This window comes from Aegilops tauschii, chromosome 3 (genome assembly GCF_002575655.3).
Source record: "Aegilops tauschii subsp. strangulata cultivar AL8/78 chromosome 3, Aet v6.0, whole genome shotgun sequence".
NCBI lineage: Eukaryota > Viridiplantae > Streptophyta > Magnoliopsida > Poales > Poaceae > Aegilops > Aegilops tauschii.
The window spans coordinates 526,317,667-526,339,967 of record NC_053037.3 but is presented as its reverse complement, the minus strand read 5'-3'; the positions used below and the strand labels follow the sequence as shown (position 1 = coordinate 526,339,967).

Genomic DNA, 22,301 nt, shown 5'->3' with positions numbered 1-22,301 from the left:
CACCATATATGAGAGGACGAAGGATCCTGACTGTTGTCGTGGGGGTCGCTTCTCCTTCGTTCCCCTGTGCTAGACATTTTAGCGTAATGCACTTGGGGACGGAAGGAGGAGCGACCATCACCAACGGTCGAATGTATACACCACGTGAGCTAAGAGTTTTCAAGAAAAGATTCGACAAACCGATAGTCAACCCGTGATGAATAATAATGATCTAATTTAGTTTTTGTAGTACATATATTTAATTGTAGAAGTTTAATCTTTGAATTATGAACATAGGAAATGTCGTCATCGGACGACGAAAGTCTCCCGGGGGAGTGCGACTGGTGCAATGACAACCGAGGTCTGTGCGACAGGCCTCACCTGGACGAAGGTCGGCGCTTCAGCATTAAGCTCTAGGAGACCTTGGATGTTGAAACGGTATGCAACGACGACAAGTGTTTTTTTCGTAATTAAGCAAGACTTCTACTACTTCAACTTGTAATTTTCATCTTTTACAATTCGACTAGCTTATCCCATGCCATGCAAGACGATATGTCTTGGGGAGGATGGATTTTGAACATCATGAGAGTATGGAAACAAAGAAAATTCACCTAAGGACCCATCATGGTATGGATTTTGATGTAAATCTACACAATTCTGAGAGCGTATCCCGTTTTGGTTGCCCGAATTGGGAAGAACTTTGCAAGATGTATGATTTTCATGAGGGTATGCATGTTACCATGGATCTTGGTGATCTTGACATCACCCAAGACAATATGGACATTTGGGTCGTTGTTGATACGCTTCCAATTCTACCGCTATGTGAGTTTCTCAAACACAGTTATTAAGTAATTTATATTGTTTATTTCAAAATAGTTGACAACTTATTTCCATTGATAGCTTATTTTCATTCTTCAAAAAATGTGCGGAAGACGGCAGACAGAACCTACTACACTGAGGCTCAGAATTAACTTATCAGGAGAAAAATCATCTGATCTCATTTATTACTGATCTTGAGAATTACAATATCTATTATCAAACTCCTCCACATTATGGTCAATACGTGCCACTAGCGCACGTGTTGAATTACGGTAACATCCATGGAGATGTCATGGTAAGATTTTTTACCATTACGACATCAGTGCATCTTTTGCATAAATTCTTCTGAAACTCAACTACATTGCTAACTACGAAGTTATTACTATGTTTTTCAAGGAAAATCCCGAAGGATTGTGTGCCTCATCTGATGTTTTCGAAAGGTCGCCTTGATGTTTTGAACTTACGGCCATGTCATCCTACGAATCACTCCTGTTCATACCGGATTTCTAAAACCGATGAAGACATGACAATCAAAGATTGAAAAAATGTATGGTCAACCGTAGGGAGCTACTTGGATGCAACATTGTGCGAAGCGCAAGAATTGGAGACAAGATAATCTCCATTCTCCATAATGGAGAATCAGGGCCTATCTTGTTTTATGTTATTTTACCTAAGAGAGGGTAGTAGGTCTTATGAGAGAAAAGTAGGTCCTAGGTACAACATGTTATTATGTGCTACAATGTACGTGTTAGAGTTGATGATGATGAGGAGGAGTTGTGATTATGACTAGTGACCAACTTGCTATATGATGTCTCATTGATGAAAATGATGATCATGAGGAGGTGTTATATGACAATGATGTATTATGATGATAAGTTGTTAATGATATGATGATGATGATGATATTTATTATATCATTGGGTGAAAGAACCACAGATTAGTTTCATGTGGATGTCCATCCACTTGAAACTAGTCCACGGTTCTTTCACCCAGTGATGTAATAACTCATTATGATGTAAAAACAATCTTTAAATTGCTATTGTATGAAAACTTGTATAAAGGTGTATGAATACGACATGAAATAAAAAAGAAATAGAATACGGAATAATAGTAGTAGCGCGGGCAATGAGACACGCTACTAGTAATTACCAGTAGCGCCTTCTTCAGGAAGCGCTGCTACTAAGTGGATATAGCAGTAGCGCGGGTAAACCAGCGCTACTGCTAACCTTTAGCTATAGCACCGTATCAGTAGCGCGGTCTCCCGCGCTACTGATAACCTTTAGCTATAGCTCCGTATCAGTAGTGCGGTCTCCCGCACTACTAGTAGGCCAAAAACCCACGCTACTGCTAGGCTTTTCCCTAGTAGTGACTGGGCACTGGATCAATATGTTAGTCCAAGAAATCATACAAATTGTTGCCAAAATTATGTGAAAGTTGTATAATATTGACATGGAACAATCAAAAGTTATAGATACGACGGAGACGTATCATGGTGGGTGGTGATTTAATCTGATTAGAAATAGCTCTAAAAACAAACCCTCTGGCTGTGACCATTGGAGTTTTGTGTTTAATGCCATTATAAAACATGCTGGGCTGAGAGAGCATCCGTTGAATGTGAGGAATTTACTTGGGCTAACAGTTTAGCCGACCCAACCTATGAGAAACTTGATAGAATTTTAATTTGTCCTATTTGGGAAGAAAAGTATCCACTTGCTATGGTGCAAGCTTTGGTGACAGAAATGGCTGACAACACTCCTCTTATTTTGAAGACTAGGTCACATAGTGTGACTAAACCCATCTTTAGATTTGAAAATTATTGGATGTTAAGAGATGGCTTTAAAGAATTTGTTACTAATACTTGGATCACCGAGAGCCCCAATATAGAAAGATGGCAGAAGAAAATGAGAATTATGAGACAGAAAATTAAAGGATGGAACTTAAATGCCTATGCTTTATATATATAACATAAAAAAGAGATTGTGGATAAACTAGATGCCATTGATAAAAATGCCGAGGTTAATGGTTTATCTGCTTATGATAGAAATGAGCATATTACACTCAGAGAACAAGTGAATAAATTGCTAAAACGGGATGAGTTAAAATGGCTGCACATATATAAAGATAAAGAAATCGGGGAGGGTGATTGTAATAAAAGGAATTACCATGCTAAAGCAAATGGGAGAAGGAGTAAAAACAGAATCTTATCTTTGGAACAAGATGAAGGAGTAATTGAGGGAGGAGAAATTTGATGCGGTACATTACTGACTTCTATAAAAAAACTATTTGGACATGCTGATGTTTCCTCTATTGCTTTGAACATTCAGGAAGTAGTGGAAATTGATCAACAAAAGGTTGTAGGGTTGGTGGAACCTTTTTCCATGGAAGAGATACACTCTATTGTTTTTTCCATGAAAAAAATAAAATCCATGGTCCTGGTGGTGTTCCTACTTAATTTTCTTAGCATTTTTGGTATGCGATCAAAAGGGTTCTCAGGGGATTGCTTGATTATTTCCATGGGGGTAGGTTGTATATCTCCAGACTTAATTATGAGATTATTACTTTGGTGGTGCCCGGGACAAAAGATGCAAACCAGATACATAAATTTAGACTTATTTGTTTGCTTAATGTCAGCTTCAAAATTATAACAAAAAATTCTGATGAACATACTAATTAGGCTGATGGATCCTGTTATCTCTCATATTCAAACTGCCTTCATAAAAGGTAGGTACATTATGGAGGGTGTTGTGGTTTTACATGAAGCCCTGAATGCCATACATCACAAAAGACAAAGTGCCATGCTTTTCAAAATTGGTTTTGAGAAAGCATATGACAAAATTAAGTTGCCTTTTGTGTATAAAATGTTGAAGCTTAAAAAAATTCTTGATCAGTGGTGTGACTGGGTCATGCACACTATGATAGGATGGCATGTGGGAATAAATGAGAATGATGCCATTTGACCTTTTTTCAAAACACACAAAGGTTTAACACATGGAGATGCCTTATCTCCTTTGTTGTTCGATCTACATGTGGATTCTTTGGCCATTGTTTTAGAAAAGGCTAAGCAGTGGGGGATTTGCTAAAGGGGTTTTAACTAAAAATCTTAATAATGGTATTAATATGTTGCAATATGCAGAAGACATGACTTTCTTGCTTCAGGATGATGAGGAGAGTGCTAGAAATCTTAAGTTCATTCTTAGTGTTTTTGAGCAAAAGTCTGGACTCACCATTAACTTTCATAAGAGTGAGATTTTTTTTATTTGGTGTGGTTGTTAAGAGAGCTGCATTATACCAAGAAATCTTTACTTCGTGTTGAGTTATGTCCCTCCGAAGAACTCACGTCGCCCTGATGCTGACAAGAATACATTTTGGAAGGTGGTAACAGAGAAAATTGAAAAGAAGTGTGCTTGTTGGCAAGGGAGATTATTAAATGAGCATAGCTGGAAGAATTACTCTTGTGCAATCCTCCTTACTAGCATCCCCCTCTTTATGGTATCTTTCTACCACATTCCTGTTGGAATTACGAAGAAGACTGACTTTTTTAGAGCTGGGTTGGTTTGGCAGGCTGATGAAGATAAGAAAAAACAATATCATTTAGTAAATTAGAAAACCTACTGTATGCCAAAGCAACATGGGGTTTGTGGATTTTAAATCTACAACTGCTTAACAAAGCTTTACTTGCTAAATGGTACTGGAAACTAGAAACCGAGTCTGGGTTGTGGTAAGAGGTTCTTTTGAGTAAATATGTGAACGGTAAGTGTATCTCTGGCATTAAACCAAAAGTGGGGGATTCACATTTTTTATCAAAATGTGGAAAAGAAGATTGGGGATGGCAAGAATACTAAGTTTTGGGAAGATTGGCGGGTTGGAAGTTAGCTACTCAAAGAAGCCTATCTAAGCATGTATTTTACTTGCTTTGATCGTAATATTTCAGTCACTGGGGCAATTAAAAAGGATGGCACAATTTCTCTTTTAGGAAAACTAGTATGTAATAGGATCACTGATTGGAATTACAAAGAAGACTGACTTTTTTAGAGCTGGGTTGGTGTGGCAGGCTGATGAAGATAAGAAAAAACAATATCATTTAGTAAATTAGAAAACCTACTGTATGCCAAAGCAACAGGGGGTTTGTGGATTTTAAATCTACAACTGCTTAACAAAGCTTTACTTGCTAAATGGTACTGGAAACTAGAAACCGAGTCTGGGTTGTGGTAAGAGGTTCTTTTGAGTAAATATGTGAACGGTAAGTGTATCTCTGGCATTAAACCAAAAGTGGGGATTCACATTTTTTATCAAAATGTGAAAAAGAAGATTGGGGATGGCAAGAATACTAAGTTTTGGGAAGATTGGCGGGTTGGAAGTTAGCTACTCAAAGAAGCCTATCTAAACCTGTATTTTACTTGCTTTGATCGTAATATTTCAATCACTGGGGCAATTAAAAAGGATGGCACAATTTCTCTTTTAGGAAAACTAGTATGTAATAGGATCACTGATTGGAATTACAAAGAAGACTGACTTTTTTAGACCTGGGTTGGTGTGGCAGGCTGATGAAGATAAGAAAAAACAATATCATTTAGTAAATTAGAAAACCTACTGTATGCCAAAGCAACAGGGGGTTTGTGGATTTTAAATCTACAACTGCTTAACAAAGCTTTACTTGCTAAATGGTACTGGAAACTAGAAACCGAGTCTGGGTTGTGGTAAGAGGTTCTTTTGAGTAAATATGTGAATGATAAGTGTATCTCTGGCATTAAACCAAAAGTGGGGGATTCACATTTTTTATCAAAATGTGAAAAAGAAGATTGGGGATGGCAAGAATACTAAGTTTTGGGAAGATTGGCGGGTTGGAAGTTAGCTACTCAAAGAAGCCTATCTAAACCTGTATTTTACTTGCTTTGATCGTAATATTTCAGTCACTGGGGCAATTAAAAAGGATGGCACAATTTCTCTTTTAGGAAAACTAGTATGTAATAGGATCATTGATTGGTCCATTCTGCGGATAAAGGACCGAGAGGCAACAATGTTGACACCGGGAGCAAAACTTCTCGAGCAGCTTGCAAATGAGGTGTTTCGTGCTTCACAAGTATGGAGGCCTGGAGTTCTTTAACTCGGTGGCTGATTTCAGGGTCGGAGGCGGGAGGGGAACTTTTGGTCTATGGGTGTACATACACCATATATGAAAAAAAAATAGTAATTAAATAAAAAGTCAACAAATTCTGAAAATATTTTTGAAATAAACTTGACCTTTCATTGTACTGGTAAAAAAAATCCATAAAAGAAAAAATCTCGTTGACTTCATTTTAAAAAGACAAAAAATCCGATCAAAATAGTGTGAATAGTGACCTATAATAGCAAATAATTTTTTTGCCCTGATGTCAACGATGGTTTTCTATTCGTGAAAATTTATATACTAGTGCAAAAGAAAGTCAAGTTTTTTGTCAAAAAAAACAAAACTTTTTGAGTTTTTTTAATAGTCATTATTATTTTCTATATGGAGTGTATACCCAGAAACCAAAGGGTATTTCCCTTCGACATTGCTAGTCCTGGAAGTTAGGTTATTACCCCGCAAAAAAGGAAGTTAGGTTATTGGGTTTAGCTCCCAGGTGGTTCTATTCCGTTGATTTGTTGATCCTTTTGCGTTGTGCTGGTTGGTGAAACTGTTATTCAGGTTGCTGTCCAGCAGTCGTTTTTGTCGCTCTGTTTTGGCCCCTGCAGTGTTGTGTCTATAATAGCACCATGTCTCTGAACCAGCCTGTGGTTGGATGGTTAGAGGGACTGTGGTATCCCCAGCCCACCAGGGCTCAAATCCTGGTGCTCGTATTTATTTCAGGATTTTCGGCGATGCGCATTCAGTGGGAGAAAACGTTCCCGTTGATGACGAGGTGCCTACGGTGAATTCGTAAATCTCAAGATGATATGCCGGCTCAGTCTTTCGAAGGTGCTCATAGAGGTAGGGTGTGCGTGTGTGCGTTCATATGGGTAAGTGTATGCGCATGTATATGAGTTCTTGTGTTGTACTGATGTTAAAAAAAATAGCACCTTGTCTAGCTGGGAGTTTCGTTGCTTGGGTTGGAGTGTGTAGCGTTTGTAGTTCGCTTAAGACAAATGGTTTCCTAATATGAAATCGGAGGGAAAGCCTCTCTTTTGCTCGAGAAACAAAAACAAAAGCTTGATGCAGACTGTATCGATTGGGTTGCACCAAATCGCATCAGACATTCTTGCTGGTTGTTCTTGACAAATGGTACCAGCAATACCAAAATATTTCGGCCATTGTTTGCCTCGGGGTCGGCTTTACTTTCGTCGAGCCAACTCGTCGAGGACGACCATGAGAAATCACGCCGAGACGCAGGCTCACATCAAGCTGACAGATCTTGCCTGATCGATTTCCTCCACAATAAGCTGACGGTGTAGATGCGTAAGCTAGCTAGAGATACACGTACACGAGGTTACATTCTTTTTGACAGTGTCGTACTCGTACACGGGGTCATGGGAGGCGATGAGAGCAAATCTAGCAGACCCCGCAAAACGCCCCGACCCGCAAAATAACCGCCAAATTGCGGATCGGGGCCGAAAAATCTGCACGAGCAGACCCCGCAAAACGCCCCGGCCCGCAAAAAGTTTTGCGGGGCCCGGCAAATCTTCTCTCCCAACCTCTATCTTCACGGGCTGGGAGGCCGACCCGAGCTCAACCCCCATCCGGCGCGAGATTTGGCGGGAGGGACATTTTCGCGCCCCCTTTTCCGCTTCCCGCACCCTCCGTCACCATTGCCCCCTCTCCGAAAGCTCCGGCTGCTCCTCCCCGGCCGTCCCTCGCCACCATGGACGACCCCATGCTGCCCCCCGTCGCCGTCGAGGTCGCGCACGCCCCTTCCCCTCGGGCGGATCTTGTCGCCGGCCATCTAGGCCCCGCCGGCGTCGCCCAAGCACACGCCACGCCTGCCCGCAAGCGGCAGGGCAACGTGCTTGTGCAGGGCGGGAATCCGGCTGCCCCCGCCGCGATGGCCCGCGCTCCGGGCGGCAATGCTGCCGTGCGATCCCGGCCGGCGGCGGAGAAGGCCGGCAAGGCCGCGGGCGCAAAGCGGAGGAAGGTTCCGACTTTAAGGAACAAATCTTCTTCAACCTCTCACTCCATCCCCCCGCAAGGAGGTGCTCCGGCGATGCCGTCCAACGGTGCTGCTCCCCCCGCGAGCGAGGTGTTCGACGAAATGGCCGGAAGGTATATCTCTTCGGACTTTGGTGATTCTCTTTCATTTTCGCCATTGTTTTTCGATAGCTCATGACTTGTTATCGTTCGGTATAGCGGTGATTCGAACAATGCAACAACCGAGTTCGTGAACTTGTTGGACACAAACGCGATTGACATTGATCAAGCCCCCTTCGAACCTTTCGTTTACAATGAAACAGAGTGCGGCGTGGACGATCATGGTTGTGCGGACGACTTGGCGGAGATCGAAGCGGAAGCGTTTGAGAATTCACAAGCAAAAGCTGGGAAAAGCCAAAGATCGAAGAACTACACCATCTTGGAAGATCAAGCTGTCATTGTTGCTCTGAAAACAAATCGCTGTCATTGTTGCTCGCCGAAGAGAACAAGATCATGTCAATGAGCCACAATGACATGGACGACGTTACCAAAACATGGCATGATATGGCAAGGAGAGAGATCTTGAAGAGGAGAATGGTCGCCTCGGCCGGTCCGTCTGCCAGTTCCGGTGATGTTTTCTCTGCTCCATACGGTGGCAATGTGGATGATTTCGGTGCGGGAGTTGGAACAAGCGACGGAGGTGGCTACGGTGGCGCCGATGAACTTCAAGATGGACTCCATGACGCCGAGTGAAGATCGACCCCCAAGATGATGCCGGACATGGGTGCATACCTTTGCATGCCCTCTTTTGCGTAATGAACTTCGTTTTTATTCGCGCGCAAACTGTTTATGTCATTTGAATTTGAACTTGTTTGTGAAACCCTATGACAAATTTCAGATTTGCAGTTTTTTTGTTTGCGGGTCGTTGCGCTGTTGCCCGAGCAAAACCCGCATATTCGACCCGTAAAAAAGCATATTCCGCAAATATACTTTTATATGGGTCCGTTTGGGGTCTGCATCTGTGCTAGTCCTCGCCAGCCCGAAAAACGATTTTGCGCGAACTGCAAACGCGTTTTGTGGGTCAACATTTTGCTGGATCTCCTAGAGTTGCTTTGACCAAAGGCCCTTGGAGCCACACCCAGTACATAGCACCCCCTTCTGACCTCAGGACCTGCCCTGCACTGCACTAGGTTCCTTCTAGATATCAATCTAGCTAGCACACAGGAACCCCTCAAAATAAAAAATAAAAAAGCTAGCACACAGGAGGGCGTGATGTGATTCCCTTCTTCTCCTCTTTACAAGCAAACAAAAGTGGTAGTAGCTACCGCGTCGGCATCTCAGACCTTTTCTATTGGCATTTGCACAACAGCTCAATTAGCTATTGCAATCTACTCCAGCTAGCAGTTTTGTTGGTCGATCTCGTCTCCTTCCTCAACGTGGCGAACGCCACGAGCACATGACTCCGGACAGGACAAACGTGCCGGCCGCCTTTCACCTGCAACTGCAAGATAAATCGATCACTGACGAGGTGAGCAGCGAGCAAGCACAATAGTCTATCTACCTGATCCGATGGAGGAGACCAAGCCGCGGAACCTCGGCGGCTCGCTGCCCGTGCCCAACGTGCAGGACCTCGCCGGCCGGCCCGACGAGCTCGCGGTCACGCCCACCCTCCTCCGCCGCTATGTGCGGCCTCAGCCCAACACGGCCGACCTGCGCCCCGACGCCCCTGCCGGCGAAGAACAGGAGCACGTCCCCATCATCGACCTCGGCCGGCTCCTCAATCCGGATGGCCTCGCCGGCGGGCGGGACGAGGAGGCCGCCAGGCTGCGCTCGGCCTGCGAGGACTGGGGGTTCTTTCAGGTGGTGAACCACGGGATACCCGAGGAGACCGTGGAGGAGATGAAGAAGAACGTCATGGGATTCTTCGCGCTCCCGCTGGCCGAGAAGACGGCCTTTGCGCAGCAGCCCGGAGAGATCGAGGGGTACGGCCAGGCATTCGTCGTCTCGGAGGAGCAGACGCTCGACTGGGCGGACATGTTCTTCCTCCTCACGCAGCCGCCCACCTACCGCGATCTCCGCCTCTGGCCGTCCAACCCTTCCACATTCAAGTAAGTGGATAATCAACTGACAGAAGAAAATCATATCATCGTCAAGCTCCCGTTGATTTGTTTGCTGTGGCAGGACTTGCTTGGAGAACTACTCTACGGAGGTGCAAAGGGTGGCAGGTGAGCTGCTGGGAGCCATGGCGGAGAACCTGGGCGTGAGAGACCACTCGGACATGACGAGGCTCGCCGCGTCGCAGTCAGTGAGGATGAACTACTACCCGCCTTGCCCGGAGGCGCATGTGGACAGCGTGTTGGGCCTGTCGCCGCACTCGGACGCCGTCGGGCTGACGCTGCTGCTGCAGGTCAGCAAGGTCCCCGGGCTGCAGATCAGGAGGAAAGGCGGCTGGGTCCCGGTCACGCCGCTCCCCGGCGCCCTCGTCGTCAACGTCGGCGACGTGATTGAGGTGTTCACCAACGGGAAGTACAGGAGCGTCGAGCACAGGGCGGTGGTTAACGCACGCCATGAGCGGATGTCCATCGCGACGTTCCACAGTGGGAGGTTCGGCACCATGTACGGGCCGCTGGAGGAGGTCGTCGGAGACGGGGAGCCGCGGTACAGGAGTGTCAGCGTCCAGGAATATGTGAAGCTCGTGGTCTCCAGCAAGCTCGACGGCAAGAACATCATGGACGCCATGAAGATCGATTGATACTTTGATAGCAATACATGGTCATCGTTGTGGTGTGACTGGTGTCCACTAAAGTCTGTTAATGTCTTAAGAGCATCTCCACCAGCCGCAAAACGCTAAAAATCAGAATACAGCGCCGGGTGAGTCAGGTTTTGCGCGCGGCAGTGCGCTAGCTCCAGCGGCCGCCGCAAAATAAAGCGTGCCCGAGCCGCTTCAGCAGGCGCGCTATATTTCATTTTTTTTTCCTTAAGATTCGATACATATTTCGTTCTGATAGTACAAATATGGAGATAGTTCGGCACATAGCCTGCTTCTACAATACAAAATGCGTAGATAGTTCATAGTCTTCTCCTACAATAGATAATTCATAGTTCGTCACATAGCCTGCTTCTACGATACAAAATAAAACGAAAAACTACTACTACTCGTCATTCTCTGACTCGGACTCTGCCTCGGTGATGTCCTCTTCCGACGTCTGAGCGTAGGCGTTAAGGAACCGCTCGTCGCGGGAGTCCCAGGACGACGCATCTCCTAGCGCGATGTTGTATTTAGCAACCGCCTTCCGCGTTTGCTTGTCCTCACGATAGGCGGCTCGCTCCTTCCTCCTCTCCTCCCTCTCCGCCCTCCTCTCGGCGAAGAACTGTTCCTCGTTCATGATGTCTTGCGGGAAGCGTTGCCTCCACAGCGCCATGGCTTCCTCGTCCATCTCGGCCAGGCTGAGACGGCGCTCCCGCCTCCAGTTTTTGCGACGATCCTCGTCGGTGATAAGCCGCGGGAAAGGTGCCAACTCCTATGCACGCTCCCGCGTCGCCACATCGGTGAAGTTCATGTCCTAACGGGACAGCCGGAGGCGCCACGCCGCAGTGTCGTACGCGCGGGCGCCATCCTGGGCGGTGTCGAAGGTTCCGAGGCCGAGGCGCACGCCGCCGCCCGACCGAATCGAGGCGGAGTAGGTGCCGGACGGACGCACGCAGACGCCGCGGTAGCCGAACCTCCCCGGCGGCGAGGCGGCATGGTGACACGGTGGTGTCGTGTCGGCGGCGAGGAGAGAAAGCGGTAGAGGGAGGAGAGAGAGAGCGGCAGAGGGCACTGCAATTTATAGGTGTGCCGGACGCGGTGCGCCAAATCTAGCGCGCGAGCTGCCGCCTTTTTCCCCGCGCGTGCAATCGTTTTCCGCGCGCGCTAGTTTCCCGCCACCGTTGGAGCGCGCGAAAATGTCCCGTGCGCGCTAAAAAGCCAGTTTACCGTGCGCGTGCGTTTTTTAGCGCGGCTGTTGGAGATGCTCTAATGATGATTGATTTGAGGCTTGATTGACAGTATAGCCTTGTTCAATGCGTGCAGTATTGTGGTTTTGGCTACAGCCGCAAAAGACTATTCCGGAACAACTCCTAAGAGATAAAATGAGGGACGCCGTTATGTAAAGGGATGGCAAGGGCATCTCCAACGATGACCCGCAAATTTACTTTCGTATTCATCTATAGACGGAGGACCAGTTGATAGACACGGATGCGGAGACCGTCATTCAATGTTGTCCGCATATATTTCAACAACTTTATGAATCAACCGGACGAAATTCATGCAAACTTAGTGTACTTCATATAAACACGGCAGATCTTCATTACATCTCAAACATTTAGCAAAAAAAAAAGCTACGACGGCCACCGGCGTCCAAGCCCTTATTGTTTCCTTCCTGGGACCACCTCCTCCATCCTCGTCTCCATGAGCATCATTGGTAAGACCGATGAAGTGAAGTTGCGGTCTCCGGCGAGGAAGAGTAGAACATGGAAGACAAACCGACCACATGGGACACAAGGCCCTGCCACCACCCGTGCTCTATTCATCCTCAGATGAGTCCATTGCCGATGGACGTGACGTCCATGATGGAAATGGTGGCGCCCGTGCTGTCGTCATCCCACCGGGCCGCCTGATAGTTCGTCGGCGGCACGCAGGAGGCGCAGCTAGGCGTTGTTCTCCTTCGCGATCACCTGCCACTGCGCCTCTGCGGCGGCTGCTTCATGGCGAGCGATGGCTTGAGCGCAAACGACCTCGTAGATCGCACGCTGCTTCGCGACGAAGTTGGGGTTCGCTGCGGCCATGGCCGCCATGGCCTCCTCGCTCGCGCGCTCGCCGTAGATCTAGCCCTCCGCCGACCAGAGCTACTCCCGGAGGAACTGGTTGTACCATTGTTCCTCTTGCGCCTGCTGAAACGCTGACATAGGCACCGGTGCAGGCTACACCTCCGCCATGGCGGCGTTGTAGTGCGCTTGCGCCTGCCCTATGGTGAAGCCGGCGTGTACATGCGTGAGCCCCGGTACGGTATCGTCGGCCTTGATCCGCCTGGCAAGGCGACTCTGCCAGGCGGCCGCAAGGGCAGCCACCTCTACGTTCACCTATGTGGAAAGGCTCTCTCACAGAGCTTCGTCGCCTGCAGCCATGGTGGATGTGATGCAAGGGAGGAGGATGTGGAGTGGTTTGTGTTGTGGCGTGGAGTTAGCCGGGTGTGGCCGCCTTTAAATACGAGATTCCAGTGAGCCAGGCGTCCGGGTTCATCAATGCACGGCGCCGGAGTGGGTTTCTCGGCCGGCGAGTCTGCTTAATTGCGGCATACGGACGGACGTGGCATTGGGCGGGCGTGGTAGATATCTGTCCCGTCCTCCAGTAACCCGTCTCTGGCATTGAACAGGCGTGGACACCAAGGACGTGTCGCGGGCGGCGCCCTCAGTCGGCACGCCGCTTCAATGGCGGAGGCATTGAGAGGTCGCGTCCGCTCTGGAGCCAGCTTAAATGTGAAGCGGCTGCTCTACATTCGCATGAATGCGGACAGGTGGCGCCAGGAGGGAACACACGCGGGCGAGGAAGCATGGTTTAGGGTGGTCCATGGTGGTCAGAAGCGGGCGTGGTTGATGCCCGCAACCCCCCCCCCCCCCCTGTTTGTCTCCGGTTTGCGGGAGAAAGTGCGTCCGAACCGTCTTGCGGACCGATGCAGGACCGCACTGGATGATGCACACGTCCAAACCACGCGGTCCGAATGTGTAAAGACGGTTTAAGAGTCATTGTTGGAGATGCCCTAAGTACACATCATTTGTAACGATGATTTTCTGGCTGAAGAAGTTGAACATTGTATTGTATGTAAGCTTCCTCTTCTAGTTACAGAAAGAATTCAGACCTAAAGGTGCCTTCAGGGCGCATATGACAACTTCCAGGCCTAAACTCGTAAATGCATGTTTGAAGTTTCCTTGGCTATACCCCGCAAAAAGGAAGAAGTTTCCTTGGCTATAGCTTACATGTCAAATTTATATGACTGGCAATGAACTGATAGACTGATACATGTATAATTGTTTCACTGCACTTGTCGGCCACCATATATCTAGAGTTCTTGAAGCATCTCAAACCAATCCCTTAAGAGACGTGGGAGGAGTAGAAATTCGGTTTTATTCCTTCAAACTGTACCTAAGCGATCTCTTATATGCATTAGAGTAAAATAATTACCCTGTGGCTGCCAGACTCTTAAATATACTCGTCTGCCCACCTCTGGAGCAAAAAAATTTGCTTCTACCAGCGCAGGCATTGTCCCCATCGCATGCTGCATCGTCGCCGGCGTTGCTTCCGGCCACCTTTTGCCTTCCTCGACACCCCACTGCCTCCTCCGCCAGCCTGCCGCACTCAGAGACAATCATTGATTGTTATCGCCACCGAAATCAAGCTCTATCGCCGCTGTCGTGTCGATCTCGTCGCCGAAAGCACAACTCCCCCCCCCCCCCCTCCCCCCCCCTCCTGAGCCCATCCATCGACTGCCGGCCATCTTAAAGAATTGAAAGTACGTTTATTTCCCTTATCTTTAACCGGCACCATATTTTCATAGCTTGTTGTTTTACCAGATGGATCTATTCTCTTATGATCGCAATTAGAGTAGAAAGTTTATCACTTTGATAGCGGCGATAATAAGCTTAAGTTGTCACATCTTACATCGGTTAAGCAAAAGCAACCCCTAGTGATGTTCAACATGTATTTGCATATATTTTAAAAAAATCAACCTGTGTTTGTAGCATCTTCAAGGTATACTGGAAAATGATTAACGTGTATTCCAAAAAGGTTTAATGTGAATATTATTTTTTATTCAATGTGCATTTAAGAAAAATATTCAGCATGTATTTGAAAAAATTTCAATGCGTGTTTGAAATTGTTTAATTTGAATATGAAAAAGGTTCAATGTGTACTAAAAACTGTTGAACATGCATATAACAATTGTTTAAAAATATTCTCGCTCATTTTAAAAAATGGTCGACCTATATTTGAAAAAATGTTCAGCATCTATTTGAAAAATGATCAATATTTAACTAAAAAATAGTTATCATCTACACAAAAAGTTCAACATGAATTTGCAAAATGTGAAGAATGGTATATAAAAAACAAAATGAAAACAAAAAATAAAAATGAAGAAAACTAGAAAAAAGAAAAAAAAGGAAAAAACCCAACGAAACCTTCCCAAAACTGCCTGGAAGGTTTATAAAATCACTGTCACCTAATTAAGCACAAGCGCACAAATAACATAGGTGTAAGCTCGGCTCGGCTGCTTATTCACGTGAGGTGTGGTGAGGCGGACAGCGGAACTATGCCCAGGAACCACTTCTCTTATCAAGTTCTATGACATGTGAAAAAAATTCTCTTATAAAGAGGTTCAACTTTTCGTCCACTAATGAGGTGATGCTAGTTTTTCCATCACATCCCTTATCATGAAACCTACATGGGCCCTTGAGATTTTTCTAAAATTGTCGATTGGGCCTAAAGCCTGCCTCATATTTCAACATTAATTTCTCAACAATGATTCCAAAATCTGATCACACACACACAAAACCTGATCAAACAGATTGATTTGCTGGTTAACTCGATATTAACTCCGTCAGTTTTTAGTGAGCAGTAATATGAGGTATGTGTTGTAGTAAGGTTCGTCCGGGAAGAAGGATCGGGCGCCGCCCGAGCGAGGGTGACACGGGGCTCGTTGTGATTCTGCTTCGCAGCCTCAATCCCCTCTAATTTCTCAGCTTAGTAAATACTGTGGCTTTCTTCTAATAAGATCAGTTCAGGCCATCCCTCAAAAAAGAAAAAAGATCAGTTCAGGCCAAGCTTTGGCTAGCCGCAGGGACGTAGCCCCGTCACACACACACAAAAGAAGAAGAAAAATTCCTGACGGGCACATTGCACAAGCAAGGCTCACATGTTCTCCAGAGAACTCATTTGTTAATGTCCTTCGGCAAACACAAGTACAGACACACAGGGCTTCCACAGCACCCTGGGTTCCACTTCAGTTTCGCTGATACAACACGATACAAAGTCCGCCATACCCGGGATCTCATGACCCTGCCATGATCCACACAGGCAGTGACCTCAGTAGGCATGGTTAGACAGGATGGCTCTCCCGGCCCCGGCGCGGTGCCGGTGGTGGGCGCACGCGCAGTGCACGGCGGTGAGGCTCAGGCAGCCGCTGATGATGAGGGAGTGCCTCTCCGGGCACGTGTGGAGCGCCGGGAAGGAGTCGCACACCGCCTGCACGGCCGGGGGCGTCAGCGCGGTGCACTGGCTGATGTTCAGGCTGGCGAGGCCGTCCTTGTCGTCGCGGCCGCGGCTGCTCTTAGCCGCGTCCCAGCTCATGCCCTTGCTCCTGATGCGGCTGTTCTCCGCCAGCGAGTACATGGCCCGGTCGGTGATGTTCTGGCAGTAGTACAGCCCCAGGGAACGCAGGTGAGGGCAGCCGTTTGCAAGAGCAACCACACTCTCATCTGCAGAAGGAGAAACGGACAGGAGTCAGATTTCAGGCAATGAGCATGGCTCTGCATGCGACTGACAAGCAACTACAGCACTGTAAACGATGCTGAACTTAGATAACAATGCCGTATATGGTGAAGATCATTACCAACCGAAATAAACTTGGGTGAGCACACTTGATCTTGGAGAAGTATGAAGGTTGCACCTCAGAGAACAGTGTATAAGGGTAAAAAGGATGCAGAAGCAACTTAACAAAATTTTGGATGCACTAAGTAATTGGATGCATGTAATGTAATGTTAGAGATGTTGCATTCCAATAAATAATGCAAGTTGCAAATGCCTTTGTCCTAAATACAATATGATTGCAAAGCATAGACCTGGCAGAAAGCCAGGACTAGTTCTGATATCATCGTTTGTGTCAGTCAGCGTCTTCGATATTGACTAAACTGTTAAACTACCTAGCAGAGAAACAAAGTGCTAGTATCCTTGTATGTTTTGTTTTAGCAATCAACCAACTACCAGGTTGTACAGACTGAGGGAACATAAGATCAATTAAACAAATTACCTGTTATAAGAACACAGCCACACAAGTCGACGGCCCTAAGTTCAGGACATCCTGATGCCAGGCTAGTGACTCCCCCGTCAGTGACAGTATCGCACCAACCAAGGTTCAAAGATTGCAGCTGACTACAGTTGCAGGCTATGGCCTGCATCAAGATAATAGAGATTAAATAAAGGTTCACGCAAAGTATGTTGTCGCAGCTTTAGTACCTGCAACGCTCTGTCGGATGCTGCCCGCACACACCCGCACAGATTCAAGCATTTCAGGTTCTTGCACTGACTAGTGAGGTAGATCAAAGCAGCATCACTGAAATTGGAACATCCACTGATGTTCAGCCTTGTAAGGTGAGGGCACCCATGTGCCAGAGCATACAAGGACCGATCGCTAAGCCTGAAGCTTCTGCTCAGATCCAACTCGCGCAAATCATGACAAGAATTTGCTACAGCCTCCACTGCAGTGTCTTCAAGCTGAGGCTTGATTTGCCTTAGAGAAAGGACTTGAAGCTTTGTAAATTTGTGGGCCAGTGATATCACCAACTCATTCATGTGGTCCTGGCACCTGAAAATGACACTTTGATCAATCAATAACCTTTCATCTGCGATGCACATCAAACATTGCTAATAAGACAAGATTTTGTAGTTGTCACATAAGGCCCTGAACAAACCATTTATTTATTTCGAACTAAGAAATTAAAGTTTCTTGGGGAAAATATATCATCTGATTGAGCAGTTTTAATGGTTGTATAACTACAACATTTTACTTACGTTATTGGACAGCTGAAGAACCAAATTGATTGACCAAGAAAATTTCACATTTGCAGTGGACTTCCAACATAAATCATACGATTGAATAATATAATATATAACATGATCTAAACTACAAACCCAGTGATAAGCTGTGCTTACAGCCTACAAGTGGCATTTCATAATTATAACCAAAATTCTGAACCATCTTGTAAACTGAAGAATCAAATATTGGTCATCTTCGCATACAAGAGAAATGCAGAATTGAAGACCACTCACCACGAGAAGGAGAGACTTGTGGCTCCCCATCCTAGTGCATCACGCCACCCGGTGCAAACACCGGAGGCTACAATGGCCATCCTGTCATCTCCAGCGACTGATATGATCCTCAGCAGAAGCTCCATGGGAAGGTCCTTCCAACCTGACAAGGTGGTGTCTGTGCCACCATTCTGTGGCTGTCCACTCTCACCGCCACCAGAAACCATGAGTGCATTGAACGAATTGTCCAAGTACCCACTCAACATCTGTGCATTGACCATTTTCACAGCGAAACCTGCATTCAGTAGTGCAGCTATTAGCAAACTTATATAAACAGAGTCAATAGGTTAGATTAGTAATAAGTATCCGCAACGAAAACGTAAATGCATCCAAGTAACCTCCCAGGAATGCGCTAAACCATACTGGAATGTCGCTGTCAGAGGCCCTCACCGAGATCTAGCAATTACTTGATCATGGTAGGGTTCTTACTACTTTTACTTAAGCACGTCACATCTAGTGAACTGAAGATAAATACCCGCAAGATTAGGTAGGGAACACAAACAGAGGAATGGAGCAATAATACAATCGAGAACCTAGACGCTATTGCCTAGATAAGTAGTGCTGTCCTTGTCTCTTTGCTTTGTTTCGTTTCTTGCCCTGTACTTATATTCTCTTTTCTGCTTTTGCTTTGTTTTGGTTTTCTTGCCCTGCGCTTTAATATTTTTGGTTGGCTTATGCTAATGAGCCGTTGTTAACCATGGAGTTCTCTTCCGAGGTAGAGTGTCTTCTGATGCAGAATGTCACGCATTTAGATGCGTGTTCGAGAAAAGAATTCTTCAAGAAGCAAAGACTACTGCACTGATCTGTCAAGTCAATCAGAGCGTTCAGAAGGAACCAAAAGTCAGATAGAAGTGGCGTAAGAAAAACTGCTATGGATGGCCTTAGGATCAGTACCTCCGTATTAACAATCCAATCTCTCCTTACGAGAGCACCTAAAAGAAATATATCTGCGGCAACTAGCAACTTCCAGACGAGGAACTTGCACGCAAATTCGCCCGAGGCTGAACTTTGCATGACCCGGACCCCATCAAAAGGGGGTCAGCAACCGTGGAACGCACTAAGCCAAATTAAATGGAAACGGCAAGCAAGCGCGGGGCACGGCCCCTTCCTCTGGAAGGTGTCAGAGCTTCCGGCCCCTTCTACTTGGATCTTCTCTACTTCTATAAACCGCCAGAGGCGTGCTCAGCGACGCAAACATTTAATAAAAAGAAAACCAAAACTTAAGCATAAGATGCTCCGCCGCTACCAGAAGCGAATCGGCTAATCCAGAAAAAATCTCCATTAATCAGCTAATCCAGAGAATTCAATGGAGAGATTAGCTCGAATCTTCGGGGACTAAATGCTAACCGGGCCAGCCTCCACTGCGGATAAGCGTCCGCCGGAGACAGGGACCCGGTGCAAATATCAGGATCCGAGGAATATTATCCAAGAAAACAACCACGAGCTTTGCCCAGGATCGAAGTAGCTTTCGCGCACAGGCAGCCACAGAAAAAACCTACGGAAACGGCTTCCGATTCGAAGCAGAACCACGGAAAGATCCAGTTTCCGCAGGCGATCCCGCTCCCCGGCACCGAACAGGACTAGAACAAATCCTAAAAAGGAACAGTAAGGATAGATTACACGGGAGAAGAGGACGCGAGCTCTACTCACCCAGCCAAGAGAGCCGAGAAGCGAAGCGGCGGCGGCGCCGCTACCCAGAGGCGATCGATCTATTCGGGGAAAAAGAATCAAGTTTTAGCTGCCGCAGTTGAGCACTGGCGGCTGCCCGTGGAGGCAGCGAGGCCGGGTTCTAATAGGCAGCAGGGGAGGAAGGAGGGGATGAGGACGGGGGGCTCACGAGGGCGGCGCGTGGCGGGCGGGGGGCTGCGCACGTGAGCAGGGCGTGGGGATGGCGACGGCCTGGGGACTGCGTTTCCTTCTCTTTTTTTCTCTCCGTTGTATACGGCGGCGGACTCTTTTTTCTCAGCCTCCCGTTTTGTTTTTGCGTTTTCCCAGACGCGGTGACGGGAAAACGGGAGGGGTGTCTGTGGGCTGTTGCTGTCTGTCTGTCAACACGCCTAGGCGCCACCGCGAAACTTCTGGAAACGCCCCGGCCCGGGGACGCGCAGGAACGGCCGTTGGCGTGGGGCACAGTGGCTTTTCTGTGTGGGGTAGATTTTGTGCTGGGGGCAGAACTGTCAGATCCCGTGCTGGATTGATATGTTTGGAAACAAAACTAATTCGGTGGGGAAGTGGGGGACCTTTTGTGGTGGGGCAAAACTACGGGAAAAACAAATTCAGCAATAAACAAAAAAAAAGTGAGTTGTTCATTGCTGAATTTGTTTTTACATACATACTGTACCTTGTAAATGAAGGCATGTTTCAATTCTTTTAGAATTCTTGGAAACTTTCAATTGTTGCTTTCACTGTATAAGTTTGTTTCCACCGGATAATCCCTTGTGTAGGGCTATGAGGTTTTTCAATAGCTCATTTTTAAATTAAAATAAAATATGTTCGCCATATAAACATTGTGTTTGTGTGTGGCCATCGAGAGGTCTCCATGAGAGGTTCTCTCTAGATCCGATGGTTCACTTCGACGGTGAGATACAAACTATGAACGATGATTTGACACTGAGGAATGGTGGCGCGGCGACGGCGGATACATCGCATGTAACTACTGAGATCGCGGAAAATAGGTGGCGACAACACATAAGTGACTTCGATGACAATGCTACTCGAGCATCCGGCCTCGAGCTCCAGGGTGAAATCCTAGATCAGACCAGAGTTGGTACCTGGCAATGATGATGTTTTGACATCATTACCTTGTTGAAGGCATTCGGATATGTTCAGAGTGGTTTTTTCAGGGTAAAAACCTATACTCTAGCCTTACATGGTTGGATCCGGTGACTGTGACACTTAAGCGTCGCTCCCATCTTAAAGGTGTTGTTGTTTGAAGAACCGCGTCGTCCATGTATGTCATGAGTTGGTTAGTGCGAATATAGTCATTGTTGAAGTTTGCCGATCGCAAATCTGATTGCTTTGGGTTTTTTCCTCGCCTACGCATAACTTTGGTCTTATATGACTTTGGTATTGCCGACGTGTTTTTTGTGTGTGCATTGGTGTTGGTTGTGTGCATCCTAACAATGCAAAGGTCGGGTGTGTGCTCGTTGTGTTTGTATTTTCTTGATGCTTCATTTTGAGTCAATAAAATTCATCATTTGTCGGAAAAAAACACCCCCTCCAAGGTGCAAACATGTTCTACTCCTGTGTGAAACATTACAAAAACATGAAGGACCTTAGAATTTACGCTTCCGAATTCTTTCAGAGTATCTGTTAGCATGCATTTTACAAATTTGATGTTAACCTTGGAAATATGTGCTCTCGATCAGACAGAGCATCTGAAAAAATTGGAAGAACAACATTGTTGAATGTTTTGCCAACACGCAAATTTTTGTGGTGAAAAAACATTCGTGGAGCCTTGGGCAAAAAAGAAACACTGATCCAAAAAAGGGCAAAATTTTAAAGCACTTTGGAACATTGATTTTTTTCAAACTCTGGCAAATGTTTTCCAGTCATGTAACTTTGCATGTTAGTAAAACATTTAACAATGTTTATAAAAAAAATAGTTTTTTCACTATTTTTTAAAATTGTATTCTTCATCCTGGGTGCATATATATGCACCCCGGAGTAGAAAACAACACTTCCACTCTCGACCCCCCCCCCCCCCCCCCCCCCCCCTCCTTAGGGATCATCGGTCTTAGATCATTTTAGAATATTATGCATCCGGTTTCTGTACTCTTAGGATTGTTTAAAACAACAAGTTACTTCTTTGTTATGTATAATATTGTATGTTCTGTGGGTGAAATATTTTATACGTCATTTGTCTATTCATCTATAATGCAAAGTCCAATTTATAGTTTTTTACTCCTTAAACTGGTTATGATATAGATTTCCATGTGCATATGTGTATCTTACCCCATGTACACTTAGAACATATTCCACACACACCTCCAATGTCTCTCTAACATTTATTTCTACATAAAACATATTGTTCAGATTGTCAATTCACACAAATACAGAAATTTGCAAGAAATAAATTGAGAAATGTAGGTTTTGTTGTTATGTTGTCCAAGCTCAATGAACTATAAATTTATGTCATGCTAAAAAAACAATAAGAAAGATCATGTTTTTTCACCTTTATTCCTGGAAGAGTGAAGTTATCGACAAATAGTACTCAATGAAAGGATCATAATAATTCCTCCGGCTCCTCCTCCCGCTCCTCCTCTTCCGACTTGGGGCTCGACAAGGACAGCGGCGCGGGCGCAGCCA

The 22,301-nt window shown here is 46.1% G+C and overlaps 2 protein-coding genes across 2 annotated transcripts; one reads left to right on the top strand and one right to left on the bottom strand.

The window, feature by feature from the left end:
* The first annotated feature begins 9,215 nt into the window (after window positions 1-9,215).
* LOC109741360 (S-norcoclaurine synthase 1) lies at window positions 9,216-10,933 on the top strand. Its single transcript, XM_020300438.4, has 2 exons — window positions 9,216-9,984; window positions 10,058-10,933. Exons 1-2 carry the CDS (start codon window positions 9,446-9,448, stop codon window positions 10,626-10,628), a joined length of 1,110 nt encoding a protein of 369 aa, XP_020156027.1. The 5' UTR covers window positions 9,216-9,445; the 3' UTR covers window positions 10,629-10,933.
* Window positions 10,934-15,825: 4,892 nt separating this feature from the next.
* LOC109741353 (F-box protein SKP2A) lies at window positions 15,826-19,903 on the bottom strand. Its single transcript, XM_020300430.4, has 5 exons — window positions 19,644-19,903; window positions 17,955-18,228; window positions 17,142-17,490; window positions 16,936-17,077; window positions 15,826-16,384 (listed from the first exon to the last, which is right to left on the bottom strand). The coding sequence occupies exons 2-5, from the start codon at window positions 18,212-18,214 to the stop codon at window positions 15,993-15,995; spliced, it is 1,143 nt and encodes a 380-aa protein (XP_020156019.1). The 5' UTR covers window positions 18,215-18,228; window positions 19,644-19,903; the 3' UTR covers window positions 15,826-15,992.
* Window positions 19,904-22,301: the final 2,398 nt, after the last annotated feature.